This window comes from Heteronotia binoei, chromosome 20 (genome assembly GCF_032191835.1).
Source record: "Heteronotia binoei isolate CCM8104 ecotype False Entrance Well chromosome 20, APGP_CSIRO_Hbin_v1, whole genome shotgun sequence".
Classification (NCBI taxonomy): domain Eukaryota; kingdom Metazoa; phylum Chordata; class Lepidosauria; order Squamata; family Gekkonidae; genus Heteronotia; species Heteronotia binoei.
This window is the reverse complement of record NC_083242.1, coordinates 7443770-7459763: the sequence shown is the minus strand read 5'-3', so window position 1 is coordinate 7459763 and position 15994 is coordinate 7443770. Positions and strand designations below refer to the sequence as shown.

Genomic DNA, 15994 nt, shown 5'->3' with positions numbered 1-15994 from the left:
CTTCCTTCCTTCCTTCCTTCCTTCCTTCCTTCCTTCCTTCCTTCCTTCCTTCCTTCCTTCCTTCCTTCCTTCCTCCCTCCTTCCTCCCTACTTCCTTCCTCCCTCCTTCCCTCCTTCCCTTCCTGCCTCCTTCCTTCCCTCCCTCCTTCCTTCCCTCCTTCCTTCCCTCCTTCCTTCCTGCCTCCTTCCCTCCTTCCTTCCCTCCCTCCTTCCTTCCTGCCTCCTTCCCTCCTCCCTCCTTCCTTCCTTCCCTCCCTCTACCTCCCTCCTTCCTCCCTCCTTCCTTCCTTCCCCCTTCCTCCCTCCCTCCTTCCTTCCTCCCTCCTTCCTCCCTCCCTCCTTCCTCCTACTTCCTTCCTCCTCCTTCCCTCCCTCCCTCCTTCCTCCCCCCCTCCTTCCCTCCCTCCCTTTCCTTCCTCCTTCCTGCCTCCTTCCCTCCCTCCTTCCTTCCTTCCCTCCTCCTTCCCTCCTTCCTCCCTCCTTCCTTCCTGCCTCCTTCCTCCCTCCCTCCTTCCTTCCTCCTTCCTCCCTCCTTCCCTCCCTCCTTCCCTCCCTCCCTCCTTCCTTCCTCCATCCTTCCCTCCTTCCTTCCTCCCTCTTCCCTCCCTCCCTCGTTCCCTTCTTCTTTCTTTCTTTCTTTCTTTCTTTCTTTCTTTCTTTCTTCTTCTTTCTTTCTTTCTTTCTTTCTTTCTTCTTTCTTTCTTTCTCCCTCTCTCCTCTCTCTCTCCCTCTCTCTCTCTCTCTCTCTCCGTCTCTCTCCCTCTCTCTCTCCCTCCCTCCTCCCTCCCTCGCACCTTTCTAAAATGAGTTCTTGCTTCTTCCCTCTTAGGTCCCCCGTCCCCTTCCAACCAGCGAGTGGCTCCGGCCAGCAAGCCCAAAGTGGCCCTGGATCCCCACGTCCGTCTGAAGGATGGGAAAATTGATCTGGTGAGTCAAACATGACAGCCCTTTATCCCCCCCCCCCCCCCGCCGTCAGCATTTGGCATTTAGGAGCCCCAGAGCAGATGCAGAGAGACCTGGCTTGAATGCTCTGGGAGACCTTGGGCTAGTCTGCTTAAAGATGGGCTGAGGACAAAACAGGGCAGCAGAGAGCTTGGGTTATGAACTTTCAGGTGATAGCTGGAGATCTCCTGGGATTGTAGCTGATCTCCGGGGAACAGCGATCACTTCCCATGGAGAGAAATGGGCATTTTGGAAGGTGAACTGAAGCCCCTCCCCTCTTCAAACCCTGCCCGCCACAGATTCCACTCGCAAGTTCTCCAGCACTTCATCAACTCAAGCTGCCAACTCCAAGAGAGCCATGAGTGTCTCTATAAGTTCCTTGGGGCAGTGATGTTCCATCTTCTTGGTGCTTGGGGAGCCACAGTGGGAGGGCTTCTGGAATTCTGATGGCCCCTGGGTTTTGGCCACTGTGTGACACAGAGTGTGGGACTGGATGGGCCATTGGCCTGATCCAACATGGCTCCTCTTGTGTTCTATGTCTGGAGCAGTGATGCTCTGTCTCTTGGTGCTTGAGGAGGGGGCAACAGTGGGAGGGTCCCTAGAGTTCTGGCCCCCACTGGTGGACCTTCTGATGGCCCTTGGGTTTTGGCCACTGTGTGACAGAGTGTTGGACTGGATGGGCCACTGGCCTGATCCAACATGGCTTCTCTAATGTTCTTATGTCTGGGGCAGCGATGCTTTGTATTCTTGGTGCTCAGGGGACGGCAACAGTACTAGAGTTTCTGGAGTTCTGACCCTGCTGGTGGACCTCCTGATAGTTTCTGGGTTTTGGCCACAGTGCGACACAAAGTGTTGGACTGGATGAGCCACTGGCCTGATCCAACAGGGCTTCTCTTATGTTCTTATGTGACACAGAGTGTTGGACTGGATGAGCCACTGGCCTGATCCAACATGGCTTCTCTAATGTTCTCTTAAGCCTGGAGCAGTGATGCCCTGTCTTCTTGAATCTTGGCAACAGTGGGAGGTCTTCCCTGCTGGTGGACCTCCCGATGCCCCCTGGGGTTTGGCTAATATGTGACATGGAGTGTTGGACTGGATGGGTCTTTGGCCTGTTCTGACATGGCTTCACGTGTTCTTATGAAGGGAAGAGAGCACAAAGAGGTAACAGAGATTACAAAGCCACAAACCAGTGGGCGCAAACATCAACATTTTGTCACCTTTTCTTCTTGTTTCTCTGCTTCCCCCCGCCCCAACGTGAACGGCACGGTTTGTCCCTCACCTGCTGAAAGATGCTGCAATACCTGGGCCTTGATGTGAGTGAGGAGAAGAAGAGGCAGCTGAGGCAGAGCGTGACGACAGACTCCCAGGGCACAGTGGCCTATGGAGGTGAGTCCAAGGGTAGCTGACCTGGCTTTGGGGACTTGGTGGAGAGACCTGGGCAGAAGCATCCTTGAATGCTGGCTATCGGGCAACAAACAAGCCAATCAACTTCCGAAATGACATCAAGATGATACTATGGTATTTGGGCAAAAACTCTGTGGTAGAAGCCAAATTTACCATAAAGTTTTGGCCCAAATACCAGAGCATTGGCCCAATGCGTCTGCGTGGTGATATCACTTCCGGGACACGTCGGAAGAGACATAAACTTGCCACTGCAACGTCAGCTGGGCCTCCCTCCCACTCTCATTCATTCATTCCTCTACGTCCACTGCCACCAGCTGGGAGGGGATCAAAAACTTCTAAAGCACAGCGTATAAATGCATTCAACGCTAATACACTATATTTATGAAATTATTAATGATAAAGAATACTTAAACATCCAAGAAATTGAACGGTGTGTATTATTTGAACGAGTTATGATTCTAATACAATGTTTATCCTAGCCTATTTGTTTGGCTTTCGTATATTTTCTTTCTCATTTACACTTGAGTTGTGAATTTACGTTAACCGCATGGAGTTCATACAGCATATCCAGAGTTCACAGTGTACTGATTTGTTTAAATAGTTTTCTTAGCCTGTTTGTTAGGCTTTTGTATATTTTCCTTTTTACCTAAACTTGAGTTGTGAAGTTACGTTACAGCACTGAGTTCATAAAGCATATCCAGAGTCCTTCCTCCCTCCCTCCCTCCCCCTCCTTCTCTCCTTCCTTCCCTCCTATCCTTCCTTCCTTCTCTCCTTCCTTTCCTCCCTCCCTCCTTCCTTCCCTCCTTCCTCCCTCCCCCTCCTTTCTCCTCCTTCTCTCCTTCCTTCTCTCCCTCCTTCCTTCCCTCCTGCCTCCTTCTCTCCTTCCTTCCCTCCTTCCTTCCCTCCTTCCTCCCTCCCCCTCCTTTCTCCATCCTTCTCTCCTTCCTTCCCTCCTTCCTCCCTCCCCCCTCCTTCCTGCCTGCTTCTCTCCTTCCTTCCCTTCTTCCTACTTCCCTCCTCCTTCCTGCCTCCTTCTCTCCTTCCTTCCTTCCCTCTTTCCTCCTTCTCTCCTTCCTTCCTTCCCTCCCTCCTTCCTTTCCTCCTTCCTTCCCTCCTTCCTCCCTCCCCCCTCCTTCCTGCCTCCTTCTCTCCTTCCTTCCTTCCCTGCTTCCTCCTTCCCTCCTCCTTCCTCCCTCCTTCTCTCCTTCCTTCCTTCCCTTCTTCCTCCTTCCCTCCTCCTTCCTGCCTCCTTCTCTCCTTCCCTCCTCCTTCCTCCCTCCTTCTCTCCTTCCTTCCTTCCCTTCTTCCTCCTTCCCTCCTCCTTCCTCCCTCCTTCTCTCCTTCCTTCCTTCCCTCTTTCCTCCTTCTCTCCTTCCTTCCTTCCCTCCTTCCTCCCTCCCCCTCCTTCCTGCCTCCTTCTCTCCTTCCTTCCTTCCCTTCTTCCTCCTTCCCTCCTCCTTCCTCCCTCCTTCTCTCCTTCCTTCCTTCCCTTCTTCCTCCTTCCCTCCTCCTTCCTGCCTCCTTCTCTCCTTCCTTCCTTCCCTCTTTCCTCCTTCTCTCCTTCCTTCCTTCCCTTCTTCCTCCTTCCCTCCTCCTTCCTCCCTCCTTCTCTCCTTCCTTCCTTCTTTCCTTCCTCCTTCCCCTCCTTCCTCCCTCCTTCCTTCCTTCCGGCTCTCAAACATCTGCCATTTATTCTATGTATACTCTTACATTAAGCAAGTTTGGCCACCCCTGGTCTAAAATGGGGGGAAATCTCTTGTCAAGGGTAGTTTGTGATGGACCTGGGTTGAAACAAAAAGAAAGAGCAGCTTGCATCGTCTCTGAAGCGAGTGAAGAGCAGGGAGTTGCTGCCCTCTAGTGCTGGCTCTGGAAAGAGTTCTCTTTGAGGCTTAACTTTTCATTCACATTTGGGGGAGCTTGCGTGGGGGAGGTGGTTGGCCTGGGTAGCCCCATCTCATCAGATCTCAGTAGCTGAGAAGGTCAGCCCTGCTTAGTACTTGGGTGGGAGAGCACCAAGGAAGTCCAGGGTCGCAATGCAGAGGCAGGGGCAAATCCACCTCTGAACACCTCTTGCCTTGGAAACTGTACGGGGTCTTCGTACAGGACACATTTGCAGGTTGCAGAATCGGAAAAAAGGACACATTTGCAGGTTGCAGAATCGGAAAAAAGGACACATTTGCAGGTTGTAGAATCAGAAAAAAGGACACATTTGCAGGTTGCAGAATCGGGAAAAAGGACACATTTGCAGGTAGGGAAGAACAGCTTTGCCTGGGATGACGCCAGGCTGGGCACAGTGGGTATAATAACCCAATCTCACCAACAAACCAGGGTTTATTCATGATGATTAAAAACCAGACAGGAGTTCCTGCCATTGCTTCCAAGCTAGCAGGTGTCCTTCCTGGCTCACTCTTCTCCCAAACAAGTGTTGGTTTCTTCGGGACGCATGAACTGCCATTTGCAATGCTGCTGCGCCTTAAGGAATCACTCTCCGTGGCTTCTCTTTTTCTCTTCCTTTCCTCACAACAGATGTCCTCCATGCGCTCAGGGACCTGTTTCCAGAAGAGCTGGAGGAGGCCGGCCTTGATTCCAACTCGGTGCTCTTCACTCAACACGAAGTGGCCATGCTCTTGGACACCTCGGCTTTCCATTCTCTGGTGAGCTCCCCCGCAGCCCCCCCTCCCAGTTCCTTTTCCCTTACCACCTAGCCAGGGCTTTCTGGGTAGCAGGAGCTCCTTTGCATATTAGGCCACACCCTCCTGATACAGCCAACCCTCCAAGAGCTTACAGGGCTCTTATTACAGGGTCTACTCTAAACTCCAGGAGGATTGGCTACATCAGGGGTGTGTGGCCTAATGCGCAAAGGAGCTCCTGCTGCAAAGAAAAAGCCCTGAGTTTAGCTCTGTGTGTGTGTGTTTGCAAAGAGGGTTCCTTATGCTGAGCGGGGAAATGTCTGGAGGTTTGGGGGCTGAGTCTGGGGAGAGGGTGGAGCTTACGGAAGGGAGGGGCCTCAGCAGGGGACAATGCTGCAGAGTTCGCCCTCCAAAGCAGCCATTTTTATCTAGGGAAACTAATCGCTGTCATCTGGAGATTCACTGTAATAGCAGACAATTGCTAGGCCCCACCGGGAGGTTGGCAACCCAAGAGAAATTACAGATAAGTAGATCAGGAGAGAACCAAGGTTCTATGTTAAGCCGGCCTCAAAATCTCATAAATATAAGTACTCAATAAACACTGCTCTTTCAACCCATAAAGGCACTTAAACAAGTTCGACGTAACTCATCCATTACAACATTTCAGGCAGTATTTCCAATAGGAATCCAAAGGAGGGGACGGAAACCTAGATCATGAGCACAACGCAGAATAATTTAGGAGAACGATAGCAATAAAGAATTCGTAACATGTCAATAAGTATAAAGAAACACATTCTTTAAAAAGGAGGCCTATCAATCATTCCCAGGTACAGCCAAGGGAAGCCAGCCTCCAGGTGGGGCCTGGGGATTCCCTGGAATTACAGCTCATCTCCAGACAGCAGAGATCAGTTCCCCTGGAGAAATAGGGCTGCAGGCCTTCACGTGGGGCCTGGAGATCTCCCGCTTTTACGAGTGAACGCCAGGCAACAGAGATCAGTTTTCCTGGGGAAAAGGGCTGCTTTGGAGGGTGGAGTCTCGGGCATTGTGCCCTACTGTCCTCCCCAGGCTCCATCCCCAAATCTCTGAGAGCTGGCAACCCTACGTGGTGTGAATTCTCCCCTCCACGCTTCTACTCCATTTCCTTGGCTTCTTCTGCCAACAGCAAGGAGATTTCCCATGCTATAATAGCACATCACACGTTTATCTTTAGAAATAATACCAGGGAGAAAGGAAGACAGTGCTTTCAGCAATTGCCGTTCGTTCCTAATTCTGGCATAAGCCAGTTCTTCCGTCAACAAAACATAGCAAAAAAGGTAGAAACCACCCCACCATCAGATTTCACGGGCGTCAAAGAGTTTAAGGGGAGAAAAGTTCCCTAATGCTGAGCGGGAAAGATATGCCCCAGCGAATCCTTTCAAGCTGTTTCCTCACCTCGAGGGGATGGCTTAGAACCGTAGCAAATCTGCCCCAGATATAATCCTCGGCTGTACGAGCCAACCACTTCTGCTCTGATAACGCTGTGGAAAAGCCGCACGCCTGTATCTCTTGCTAACAATCTCAGGGCCCGGAGACTCAATCACTGTGAAATACAAAAAATACGCTCTTCAGATTAGCGATCTTTGTGTCGCAAAACTGTTTTAGCGGGTTACGACGGCTAAGCGTCGCTTCGAGGGCCTGTCGAGAGATCTTCAAAGAGCGTCGCTGAGCATGGCCTACTAACCCGCTACCTTGCAAGCGCACTGTCCTCACTGGCGCACCTGATCCTTCTTTCAGACGTTCGACTCGGTCAGCTGCAACGACAGCGAAGAGCTGGAGCAGCTGCAGTTGGAGATGATGGAGCTGCGGCAGGAAGTCCGGCGGCTAAAGGTGAGGGTCTCGCTTGGGATAACGCAGGCAGACTGTGGGCCATCTGTCACGGTGGCCCAGATTGTGAGATCCTGAAGCACGAGTCACGGCAGAATAGGGACCTCCAGTCTCCAGTGAAGCCCCAGTACAATCTGCCTAACCAACAATAATAGTTAATTAATAATTATCATATGGCAGCGTCTGTAGTAGAGCCGAGAGATCCAAAGATTGGCTGGCAGCTGGAAGTTCTAGCTCGGGGGTGTCGAACTCATTTGTTATGAGGGCCAGATCTGACATAAATGAGACCTCGTCTCATCAGTGTACCTATTTAGTGTACCTATCAGTGTACCTATTTAAGATTAGTTAGCAGAGATATAAGCTTAATAAAGGACACAGGCAAACGCAATTCAATATTTTATTAAAAAAAATAAAAACATGCTTAAAGAAGCGCTTGGTCTTAAAGGTGCTTTCTTTGTACTTCTCCTATGCAATCCAGGGAACTGGGCAAAGGAAGCTCTGGCTCTTTCCTTCCTTCCCCAGGGAACCAGGAGGGGGAGGAGCCTCAGCCAATAGAAGAAAGAGAGGCTTGGCTCAGTAGCTCTGGTGTGTGATTGAGAGAGCCTGGCAAAGCAAGCTGTGATGCAGAAGGAAGCAAGAGATAGGGAGAAGGAAGTAAATGACAGCCAGTTGCATGGGGACCTGATAGGAGCCCATGCAACTAGGCCCCCGAGCCACATGTTTGACACCCCTGTTCTTTTAGCATTACACACCATTAGGTGGCGAGCTAGACTTGTTTTTTCAGTGCTGAAAGAATTCTGAGAGAACTGTGACTGTCCCAAGTCACCCTGCTGGCTGCATGTGGAGGAGTGAGGAATCAAATCTGGTTCTCCAGATTAAAGTCTGCTGCTCTTAACCACTACACCACGTTGGCTCTCACCTATCCAACAGACAGTCCTCTGCTAGAACGCAGAGCTCAGAGGGTGATGTACCCAGTTCTACCTTCTTGGTTTTATCCTCACAACAATCCAGCGAGGTTAGGTTGAAGCTGGCCTTGACATGTCTGTTCAGAGAAGATGACCTAAACCAGGGGTGGCCAAACTGTGGCTCGGGAGCCACATGTGGCTCTTTCACACATTTTGTGTGACTCTTAAAGCTCCCACGACCCCATTGGCTGACTTAGAGAAGAAATTTGGAGTTAAAGTTGCTTTCTTTCTACTTCTCTCTCCCTGCCCATCTATTTCCTCCCTCCCTCCCTTCTCTCAAACATCTGACATTCATGTCTTGCGGCTCTCAAACATCTGACATTTATTCTATGTGCCCCTTACATTAAGCAAGTTTGGCTACGCCTGACCTAAACAGAGGGTGTTGTTTCAATCTTTTCTGCCCAGACTCTCTTGAAGGAAGTAGAAAGCAGCAAGAAGTCCATGGAAGACGAGCTTCAGAGTCTTAACCAGGTGAGGGGAAGGGGCTAGTCGGGTCAGATTCGGCTCTTGAGCTCCGTGCCTGTTTTTGAAGATGGTTATTACCTCATGGAGCTTTTACCAAATGGAGCTTTCTGGAGTACCATAAAAGACCAGTCCTTGCTTCAAGGAGTCAACAGTCTAAAATCTGACCTGAGAGATGAGGCAGCTGAAGAAGAGTTTTATTTAGGACTGCATTTAATATAAAGTAGTTCTAAACCGTGATTATAAGATTTGGGTTTTTTTTTTAAAAAATGTTGTTATTAATTTATTAACCTCTTGAGCTCCATGAGTAAGAGAAGGGACTAACAAAAAAAAAAAAATCAGATAAATCTTGTGTCTAGCTCTGGGCTTGGGAAGATCTGGGCTTGGAAATACCTGGAGATCAGAGCTGAACTTTCTATCCCAGCTGTTGGCTGGGAAATCTAAAGAAGAAGCAAGAAAATATTGGATGAAATTTTATGCCTGGTTAGACAGTCAAGACCCTTAAGATTCTCTGGCGTGAACTTATTTCTCCTTCCCGCCCCCCCCCCCCCTGTATTTTATATTATAAAATTGCCTTTACTAGAATTGTCAAAACTAATAGACAATTTTAACAATAGATTTATGCTATAAAAATTTAAAATGTGGATGATGTTTAGTTTAGACATAATAATATGAGCCAAGAAAGGCTCGCTGGTTATGTTTTATATTCTAGTCACTGAATTCTTTAGAAGACCTTAGCCATAGCACCATAATGTTAATTTTAATACAAGTTGTTTTACTGTTTTAAGGATGATTTTATAATTGTAATTGTAACTATCACATATGGTTTTATTGTACATTGCATTTACATGTTGTGAGCCGCCCTAAGCCTGCTTTGGCGGGGAGGGCGGGATATAAATAAAAAGTATTATTATTATTATTATGGGACAATTCATCCTGTTTAAAACACTTTATTATAATGTAATATATTATAATAGCATATTATCATTTGCTGTTAAAAGTTAATACACATACATTACATTTTCTCCATCCCTCCCCCCTTTTGGTGACCCCCGGTAGTGCCAACCCCGTTAGCAAACCATTCCCTATTACTATTTTATTTAATTTGTTAAAAGGTAATAAACTCAATCTATTAAAGAATCTTCCTTCATAATAAAAAAAAAACTTCACAAAGAAAAAACCATAGGTTATAATTGCAATCCATCTTCATAGTAGTCCTTTTCAGTCATTCACAAAGAAATGAAAAAGATATAATCCAATAATCTCATTTTGTTTACTGTAATCCATATAAAGTTTCTTTAGAGATTAACCATTGTCAAAGATCGCCAAATGTCCTTTAACGTTCCATTGTTTTTCAATATACTTTTGAAACTTTCCTCACTCATCTTTAAACTTCTCTAAGTCTTGTTCTATTAAGATGCTTGTAAGCTTGTCCATTGCATAACTTTCAAAGTCCACTCCCACATTTCTGGTATTTTGTCTTGCTTCCACATTGGCGCATATAAAGTCCGTGCAGCTGAAAGCATATACCAAATTATCGTTCTATCTTGTTTTTGAAATGCTTCCATTTGTAATCCCAACAAAAAAATGTCTGGCGCCTTCTTAATATTATATCCCAAAACTTTCGAAATCTCTTGCTGAATCATTTGCCAAAATTGTTTCGCCTTTTCACAATATGGGACAATTCATGTAAAGGAAGTATTGTAGAACTAAGCTTGTATTTTTTGAAAGTAAATTTTATGCAGAACAAGGTCAAAATGTATTGCGCTTTCTACTCCCCCTATTCCCTGCCCTCAATCTTTTTGAAATCAATACAACTTTTGAAAATTGGAAATACCTGGAGATTTGTGGGGTGGAGCCAGGAGAGGGCGGGTTTTGGGGAGGGGAGGGACTTCGGTGGAGTATAGAGCCACAGAGTTCTCCTTCCAAAGCGGCCATTTTCTTCCCAATCACCTGGAGATCAGTTGTAATAGTAGGAGATCTCCAGCCCGCACCTAGAAGCTGGCAACTCCAATTACTACCCACCTCAAGCCCTTGAGATGGGGAAACTTCAAAAAAAAAAATGCCTGTACTCACAATATGACTTTGAGAGGGACTACTGGCTTAAGTCAAGTCGGGCAACTCACGTTTCCTCCTCCCCATCCCAGAAGGCCCTGGGCTTCCTCTCGGAGAACCGAACTCTGCACAACAAGCTGCAGGTGGCCGAGGTGTCCCAGCGACAAGCCCACAGCGCCGAGCAGGATTACGAGGAAGTCATTCACTTGCTGGAGGCCGAAATCGTGGAGCTGAAAACCCAGCTTTTGGGGAGGAAAGCCAGGCTGGCTTCCGAAGTAGAGGTGAGCCTGCGCAGGAAAGAGACATCAAAAGCTGTTTTTGCGGGGATAACTCTGAGAGGGAGAGTCACTGAGGGCCATCTAAAGTTTGGTTTGCTTTTTTGAATCAAAGGGAACTCTTGAGATTCAAGTCTCGGAGGAGGGCGGATAGGGGAAGTCTTTTAAGGTTCCGAAAATTCATGCCCAGGAGTGGAATTCTAGCAGGAGCTCCTTTGCATATTAGGCCACACCCCCTTGGTGTAGCCAATCCTCCAAGAGCTGATAAGACTCTTTTTTATAAGCTCTTGGAGGATTGGCTACATCAGGGGTGTGTGGCCTAATATGCAAAGGAGCTCCTGCTAGAATTCCACCCCTGTTCATGCCCTCGGCTCTTTGAGTCTATCGTTACTCTAGTATGCTGTCTCCTTCTTGTAGCCAAAACTTCTGCGACTTCTCCCCCCTTGTCTTCTCTTTTCCCATCAGAACGAATTCCTAGAGCTGAAAAGGCGGTTGTCGCAGGTGGATGGGCAGCTGAGGAAATCGGAGGTCACAAGGAAACGTCTGGAAATCTGCAACAAAAGACTTCTTCTCTTTGTGCAGGTGAAGGGCAGAAGTCGGTGGTGGGGTGTTCTGACCCCCTTTATTGACCTCCAGAACAGGTCAATTGGTTATTAGACAGCACGTGGGGTGGGGAAAGGGCTCTTCTGCGCCAGAGGTTGGTTAGGGGAAAGGTATTATCCTTTGCTCTAAGGACACGGCTACACACTGCACTTTGCAGGTTCCAGAATCATGCCTTCTCCCCAGGGGATTCTGGGAACTGTACCCCTATAAAGCACACGGACCCAAATTGGCCCTCAGCCCTCTTGAAGACCCATATTCTAGCTCACCCTCTTCTGCCCGCTCTCTTCTGACACACAGTTTGGGAACTGCCGGTGTAGTCCTTTGGCCAAATCAGGGAATTAAGGAAATGCCATGAGTTTATACATTGCCAGAGACTCATAGCCAAGTAGTTCTGAGGTATTTTCTCACACCAGGGTGTGGTTTACAGACAAGCAGGGGCTTTTTTTGTAGCAGGAACTCCCTTGCAAATTAGGCTCCACCCCCCCCCGTTCCCCCCGATATAGCCAATCCTCCATGAGCTTACAGGGCTCTTTGTACAGGGCCTACTGTAAGCTCTTGGAGGATTGGCTACATCAGCGGTGTGCAAAGGAGTTTCTGCTACAAAAAAAGCCCTGCAGGCAAGGTTGTGTGCCAGCCCGCCCCCCACCCCCAGGCGTCTTTCTTTAGAAGGTTAACCTCTGGGCTCGAGTTACCAGGTGCCTCAACAGGCACCAGCAGGTGGGGTGGTAGGGTTACCAGCTTCAGGTTGGGAAATTCCTGGAGATTTGGGGATGGAGTCTGGGGAGGGCAGAGACCCACAATGGGGTACAGTGCCACAGAGTCCAGCATCCATGTTCTCCAGGGGAACTGAGAGAAAATGTAGCCTCAAGATGAACAGTAATTCCGGGGCATCCCCAGGCCCCACCTGGAGGCTGGCATCCCTGCTTCGGGTGGTGAATCTGCTAAAAGCCTCTGGAAATGCTACACTGAAAAGGTTTCTCTGGTTGCCTTTTACCTCTTCCGCCCTGCACTTAATTTACAGCTGCTGGAGCGTACCTTGGGTGTTCGTCTTTGCAAGTTAAAAGGCTTTTATGGATTTGCAAAAGCCAACTTTTTGCTCTGGATCGCTTGCGGTAGAGCTTCCTTGGGATTGGTAGAGAGGGCAGCCAGTTCTTTAAAAAAAAATAAAAAGACAACAACATGAATTAGTTGCACACACTTGATCTGACTGAGCAAAAAAAAAAAATTCTCTCTGTGGCTGGGAGTGGTGGTGGTTGTGGAGGAGCAGGGGTGGGATTCTAGCAGGAGCTCCTTTGCATATTAGGCCGCACACCCCTGATGTAGCCAATCCTCCAAGAGCTTGCAAGGCTATTTTTGTAAGCTCTTGGAGGACTGGCTACATCAGGGGGTGTGTGGCCTGATATGCAAAGGAGCTCCCGCTAGAATCCCACCCCTGTGGAGGAGGAACAAGTTATTGCTGCTTTGGACCTTTCACTTTCTGTTCTTACGAAGATCATTTTCTTTGTTTTTCTGTTCTCACCCCCAGAACGTCCATAAACTCCTGAGCTCCTCCTGTACAGAGAAGAGGTGAGATGTGTTTTTGGGAATCATTTTCAAGAATGATGTGCTATACCAACGCGGTGAGCTTTGACTCAAGAAAGCATGTGTGTGTAAAATGCTGTCAAGTCACAGCTGACAACAGGTTTCCCCAGCAGGGGCCTTCCAAAGCAAGGGAAGAAGCAGAGGTGATTGGCCATTGCCTTCCTCTGCAGAGCCTTCCTTGGTGGTCTCTCTTCCAAGACTTATAGTGACCCCAGCAAGGAACTTTCAAGGCAAGGGAGAAGCAAAGGTGGTTGGCCATTGCCTTCCTATGCAGAGCCTTCCTTGGTGGTCTCTCTTCCAAGACTTATAGTGACCCCAGCAAGGAACTTTCAAGGCAAGGGAGAAGCAAAGGTGGTTGGCCATTGCCTTCCTCTGCAGAGCCTTCCTTGGTGGTCTCCCTTCCAAGTACTGACCCTGCTTAGCTTATAACTGAGAGCAACCCCAGCAAGGGGCTGTGAAGGGAGAAGCAGAGGTGGTTGGCCATTGCCTTCCTCTGCAGAGTCTTGCTTCGGGGGGGGGGGTCTCCCTTCCAAATACAGAAATCCTGTTTAACTTCCAGGATTTGATTACTTAATAGTTAAAAGTTGTATCGTGAGCCTGTCTGTATATACAGTATGCTTGAAGAAGGCCTTTTGGGGCTGAAACGGATCAGGTCTCATTGTTTTCCACAGGGATATCAATTTGTAATCAGGCTAATGTTGGGCCCCAGAAATGCTTTTAATTATTCCATAATAAATACATGTATTTTTGATAATATTTAAGCTGTCTATATTGATTTTCACAATAGGCCCTCGGCTTGGTTTGCTGTTAACCTTTCTGGTTCTTTGGGTTAAGTCCCCACCCCCTCCGTTTTCTTTTTGACTTGGATTTGAGCAGGGCTTTTTTTTTTTTTTAGCAGGAACTCCTTTGCCTATTAGGCCACACACCCCTGATGCAGCCAATCCTCCAAGAGCTTCCAGGGCTCTTCGTACAGGGCCTCCTGTAAGCTCCAAGAAGATTGGCTACATCAGGGGTGCGTGACTTAATATGCAAAAGAGTTCCCGCTACAAAAAAGAAGCACTGGATTTGAGACAGGGGATTTCCTGAAGTGCCCAGCACAGAAACCCCAAACCATCTCTCTTTTCTCGTTAGAGTCCACTTTCCAGCCAAAGAGGACAAAACAGAGGGGACTTCAGAAGCCTGCCCTCTTTCTACAGAGCTCTGGAATTTGCTGATCGCAGAGGCCAAGGAGCTCTTGGATCCCTTCACACCCTCTAACGCTACAAAGGACCGTGAGTCATCCGCTTCCGGAGGGAGAAAGCGGGTGGAATTCTTGACGGGTGGCCACCAATGTCCCCTCTGAGCTGCGGAGTCTTGAGAGCAGAAATTCTACCTTGTGAGCTACCAGCATTCAAATTGTGAGCTGCTGCATAAATTAGTTTGCTCCGGGGCCATTTGTTGTGAGCGAAGACAAAAATACGTGAGCCGGAGGCTAAAAAACTATGAGCTAGCTCACACTAACTCAGCTTAGAGGGAACACTGTTGGCCAGTAACAGAAGCCGTTCTGTTACTGACGAGACGCAAAGATCATCCCCTTATCTCACGTCTGTGGCTTAGCGTGTGGGCACAGGCTTTAAATGCAGACGATCTCTCAGGTTTAACCCCAAGGGAAACTCCAGCTGAAAGGCCTTATAGCGGGGCAGGTGATGTCTCGGGCTGTTTGGAATAGAACCTTCTTTTTGGAATAGGACCTTCTTCCCAAAAGTCCCTTTAGGCCTCGCTCCTGCTGCATCTCTCACAAGAATGTCTGAGGCCCCAGAGAGCTGCTGTGGCTGCCAATTGGAGCAGAAGGGTCTGAAATAGATGGACCCAACTTCCTACGTTTCCAAGGCATTTCCAACCAGGGGTCTTTCCGGCCATGAAAACCTTGCCCCGTGCGTGTGATCTCTGTCCAAGGTGCTGAAACTGTACCTCTGCTTAAGACCAACTCCGCCCATCCACCCCTCTTTTTCATCGCCTGCAGCTTACATATTTTTTTGAAAGTTGTTTTGAAAAAGACTGAACAGATGTGCAGATTCAAGGTACGGAGCAAGATTTCTTCTGCAAACTTAGCCACCGCAAGAACTGAGTTGATCCTACCTCCGTTCATAAGCCTGGTTTTAGAACAGGACTTAGCCAGTCTCTAGCACTTCCAACATATGAAGCTGCCTCATACTGAATCAGACCCTTGGTCCATCAAAGTCAGTATTGTCTACTCAGACCGGCAGCAGCTCTCCAGGGTCTCAAGTGGAGGTTTTTCACGCCTATTTGCCTGGACCCTTTTTAGTTGGAGATGTCGAGGACTGAACCTGGGACCTTCTGCTTACCGAGCAGATGCTCCACCGAGCCCCCGTCCCTCCCCATGAACATATGAAGCTGCCTTCTACTGAATCAGACCCTAGGTCCATCAAAATCAGTATTGTCTACTCAGACTGGCAGCAGCTCTCCAGGGTCTCAAACTGAGGTTTTTCACAGCTACTTGCCTGGACATTTTTTAGTTGGAGATGCCGGGGATTGAACCTGGGACCTTCTGCTTACCAAGCAGATGCTGTACCGCTGAGCCACTATCCCTCCCTCCAGAACTGTCTACTCAGACTGGCAGCTGCTCTCCAGGGTCTCAAGCTGAGGTTTTTCATGCCAACTTGCCTGGACGCTTTTTAGTTGGAGATGCCGGGGATTGAACCTGGGACCTCCTGCTTACCAAGCAGATGCTCTACCACTGAGCCACCATCCCTCCCCAAACATTCCAGGGGGTTCCATTTACCTTATTTAGTAATCCTCACCATCCCTGTAAAGTAGGTCAGTTAGTATCCTCCTATTCCAAGGAGGTGAAAATGACTTGCCCAGGTTTGCTAACTGAGTTTGTGGCAGAGGTGAGAGCACGCTGTACTCGCAGGCTAAAATATTCTGGCCTGTTCAGACTTAAAGCAGGGAAAGGAGAAGTCCCAGGCAGTTTGGGGCAGGGCCCTCTTTCCCAGAGTCACTCCCCTTAGACCTCATTCCCACTTTATCTCTCACACGTGCACATGAGTCTTAGTCTGTGATACAGTTCCACGCCCTTGAAAGGTTGTGTTACCCCTGTAGCTGCACTGGCTGATTCAGTTGTATGGCTCTTTCCCACCTGGTGGATGTCTTCCTACCCAAAGAAGCAGTTGTTATACCCTTCTGCATGCATGTGTCCAGAGACGGGTCATTA

At 48.5% G+C, this 15994-nt stretch overlaps 1 protein-coding gene across 1 annotated transcript in view; it reads left to right on the top strand.

Moving 5' to 3' along the window:
- LOC132588584 (syntaxin-binding protein 4-like) overlaps positions 1-12769 on the top strand; it is a 45994-nt gene extending 33225 nt beyond the window's left edge. The window contains exons 3-10 of the mRNA XM_060261016.1: positions 830-927; positions 2232-2328; positions 4873-5000; positions 6750-6842; positions 8210-8275; positions 10414-10602; positions 11062-11178; positions 12725-12769. Coding sequence (XP_060116999.1) covers positions 2232-2328; positions 4873-5000; positions 6750-6842; positions 8210-8275; positions 10414-10602; positions 11062-11178; positions 12725-12769 — 735 coding nt within the window. The 5' untranslated portion in view covers positions 830-927. The remainder of the gene's footprint in view (positions 1-829; positions 928-2231; positions 2329-4872; positions 5001-6749; positions 6843-8209; positions 8276-10413; positions 10603-11061; positions 11179-12724) is intronic.
- The last annotated feature ends 3225 nt before the right edge of the window (positions 12770-15994 follow it).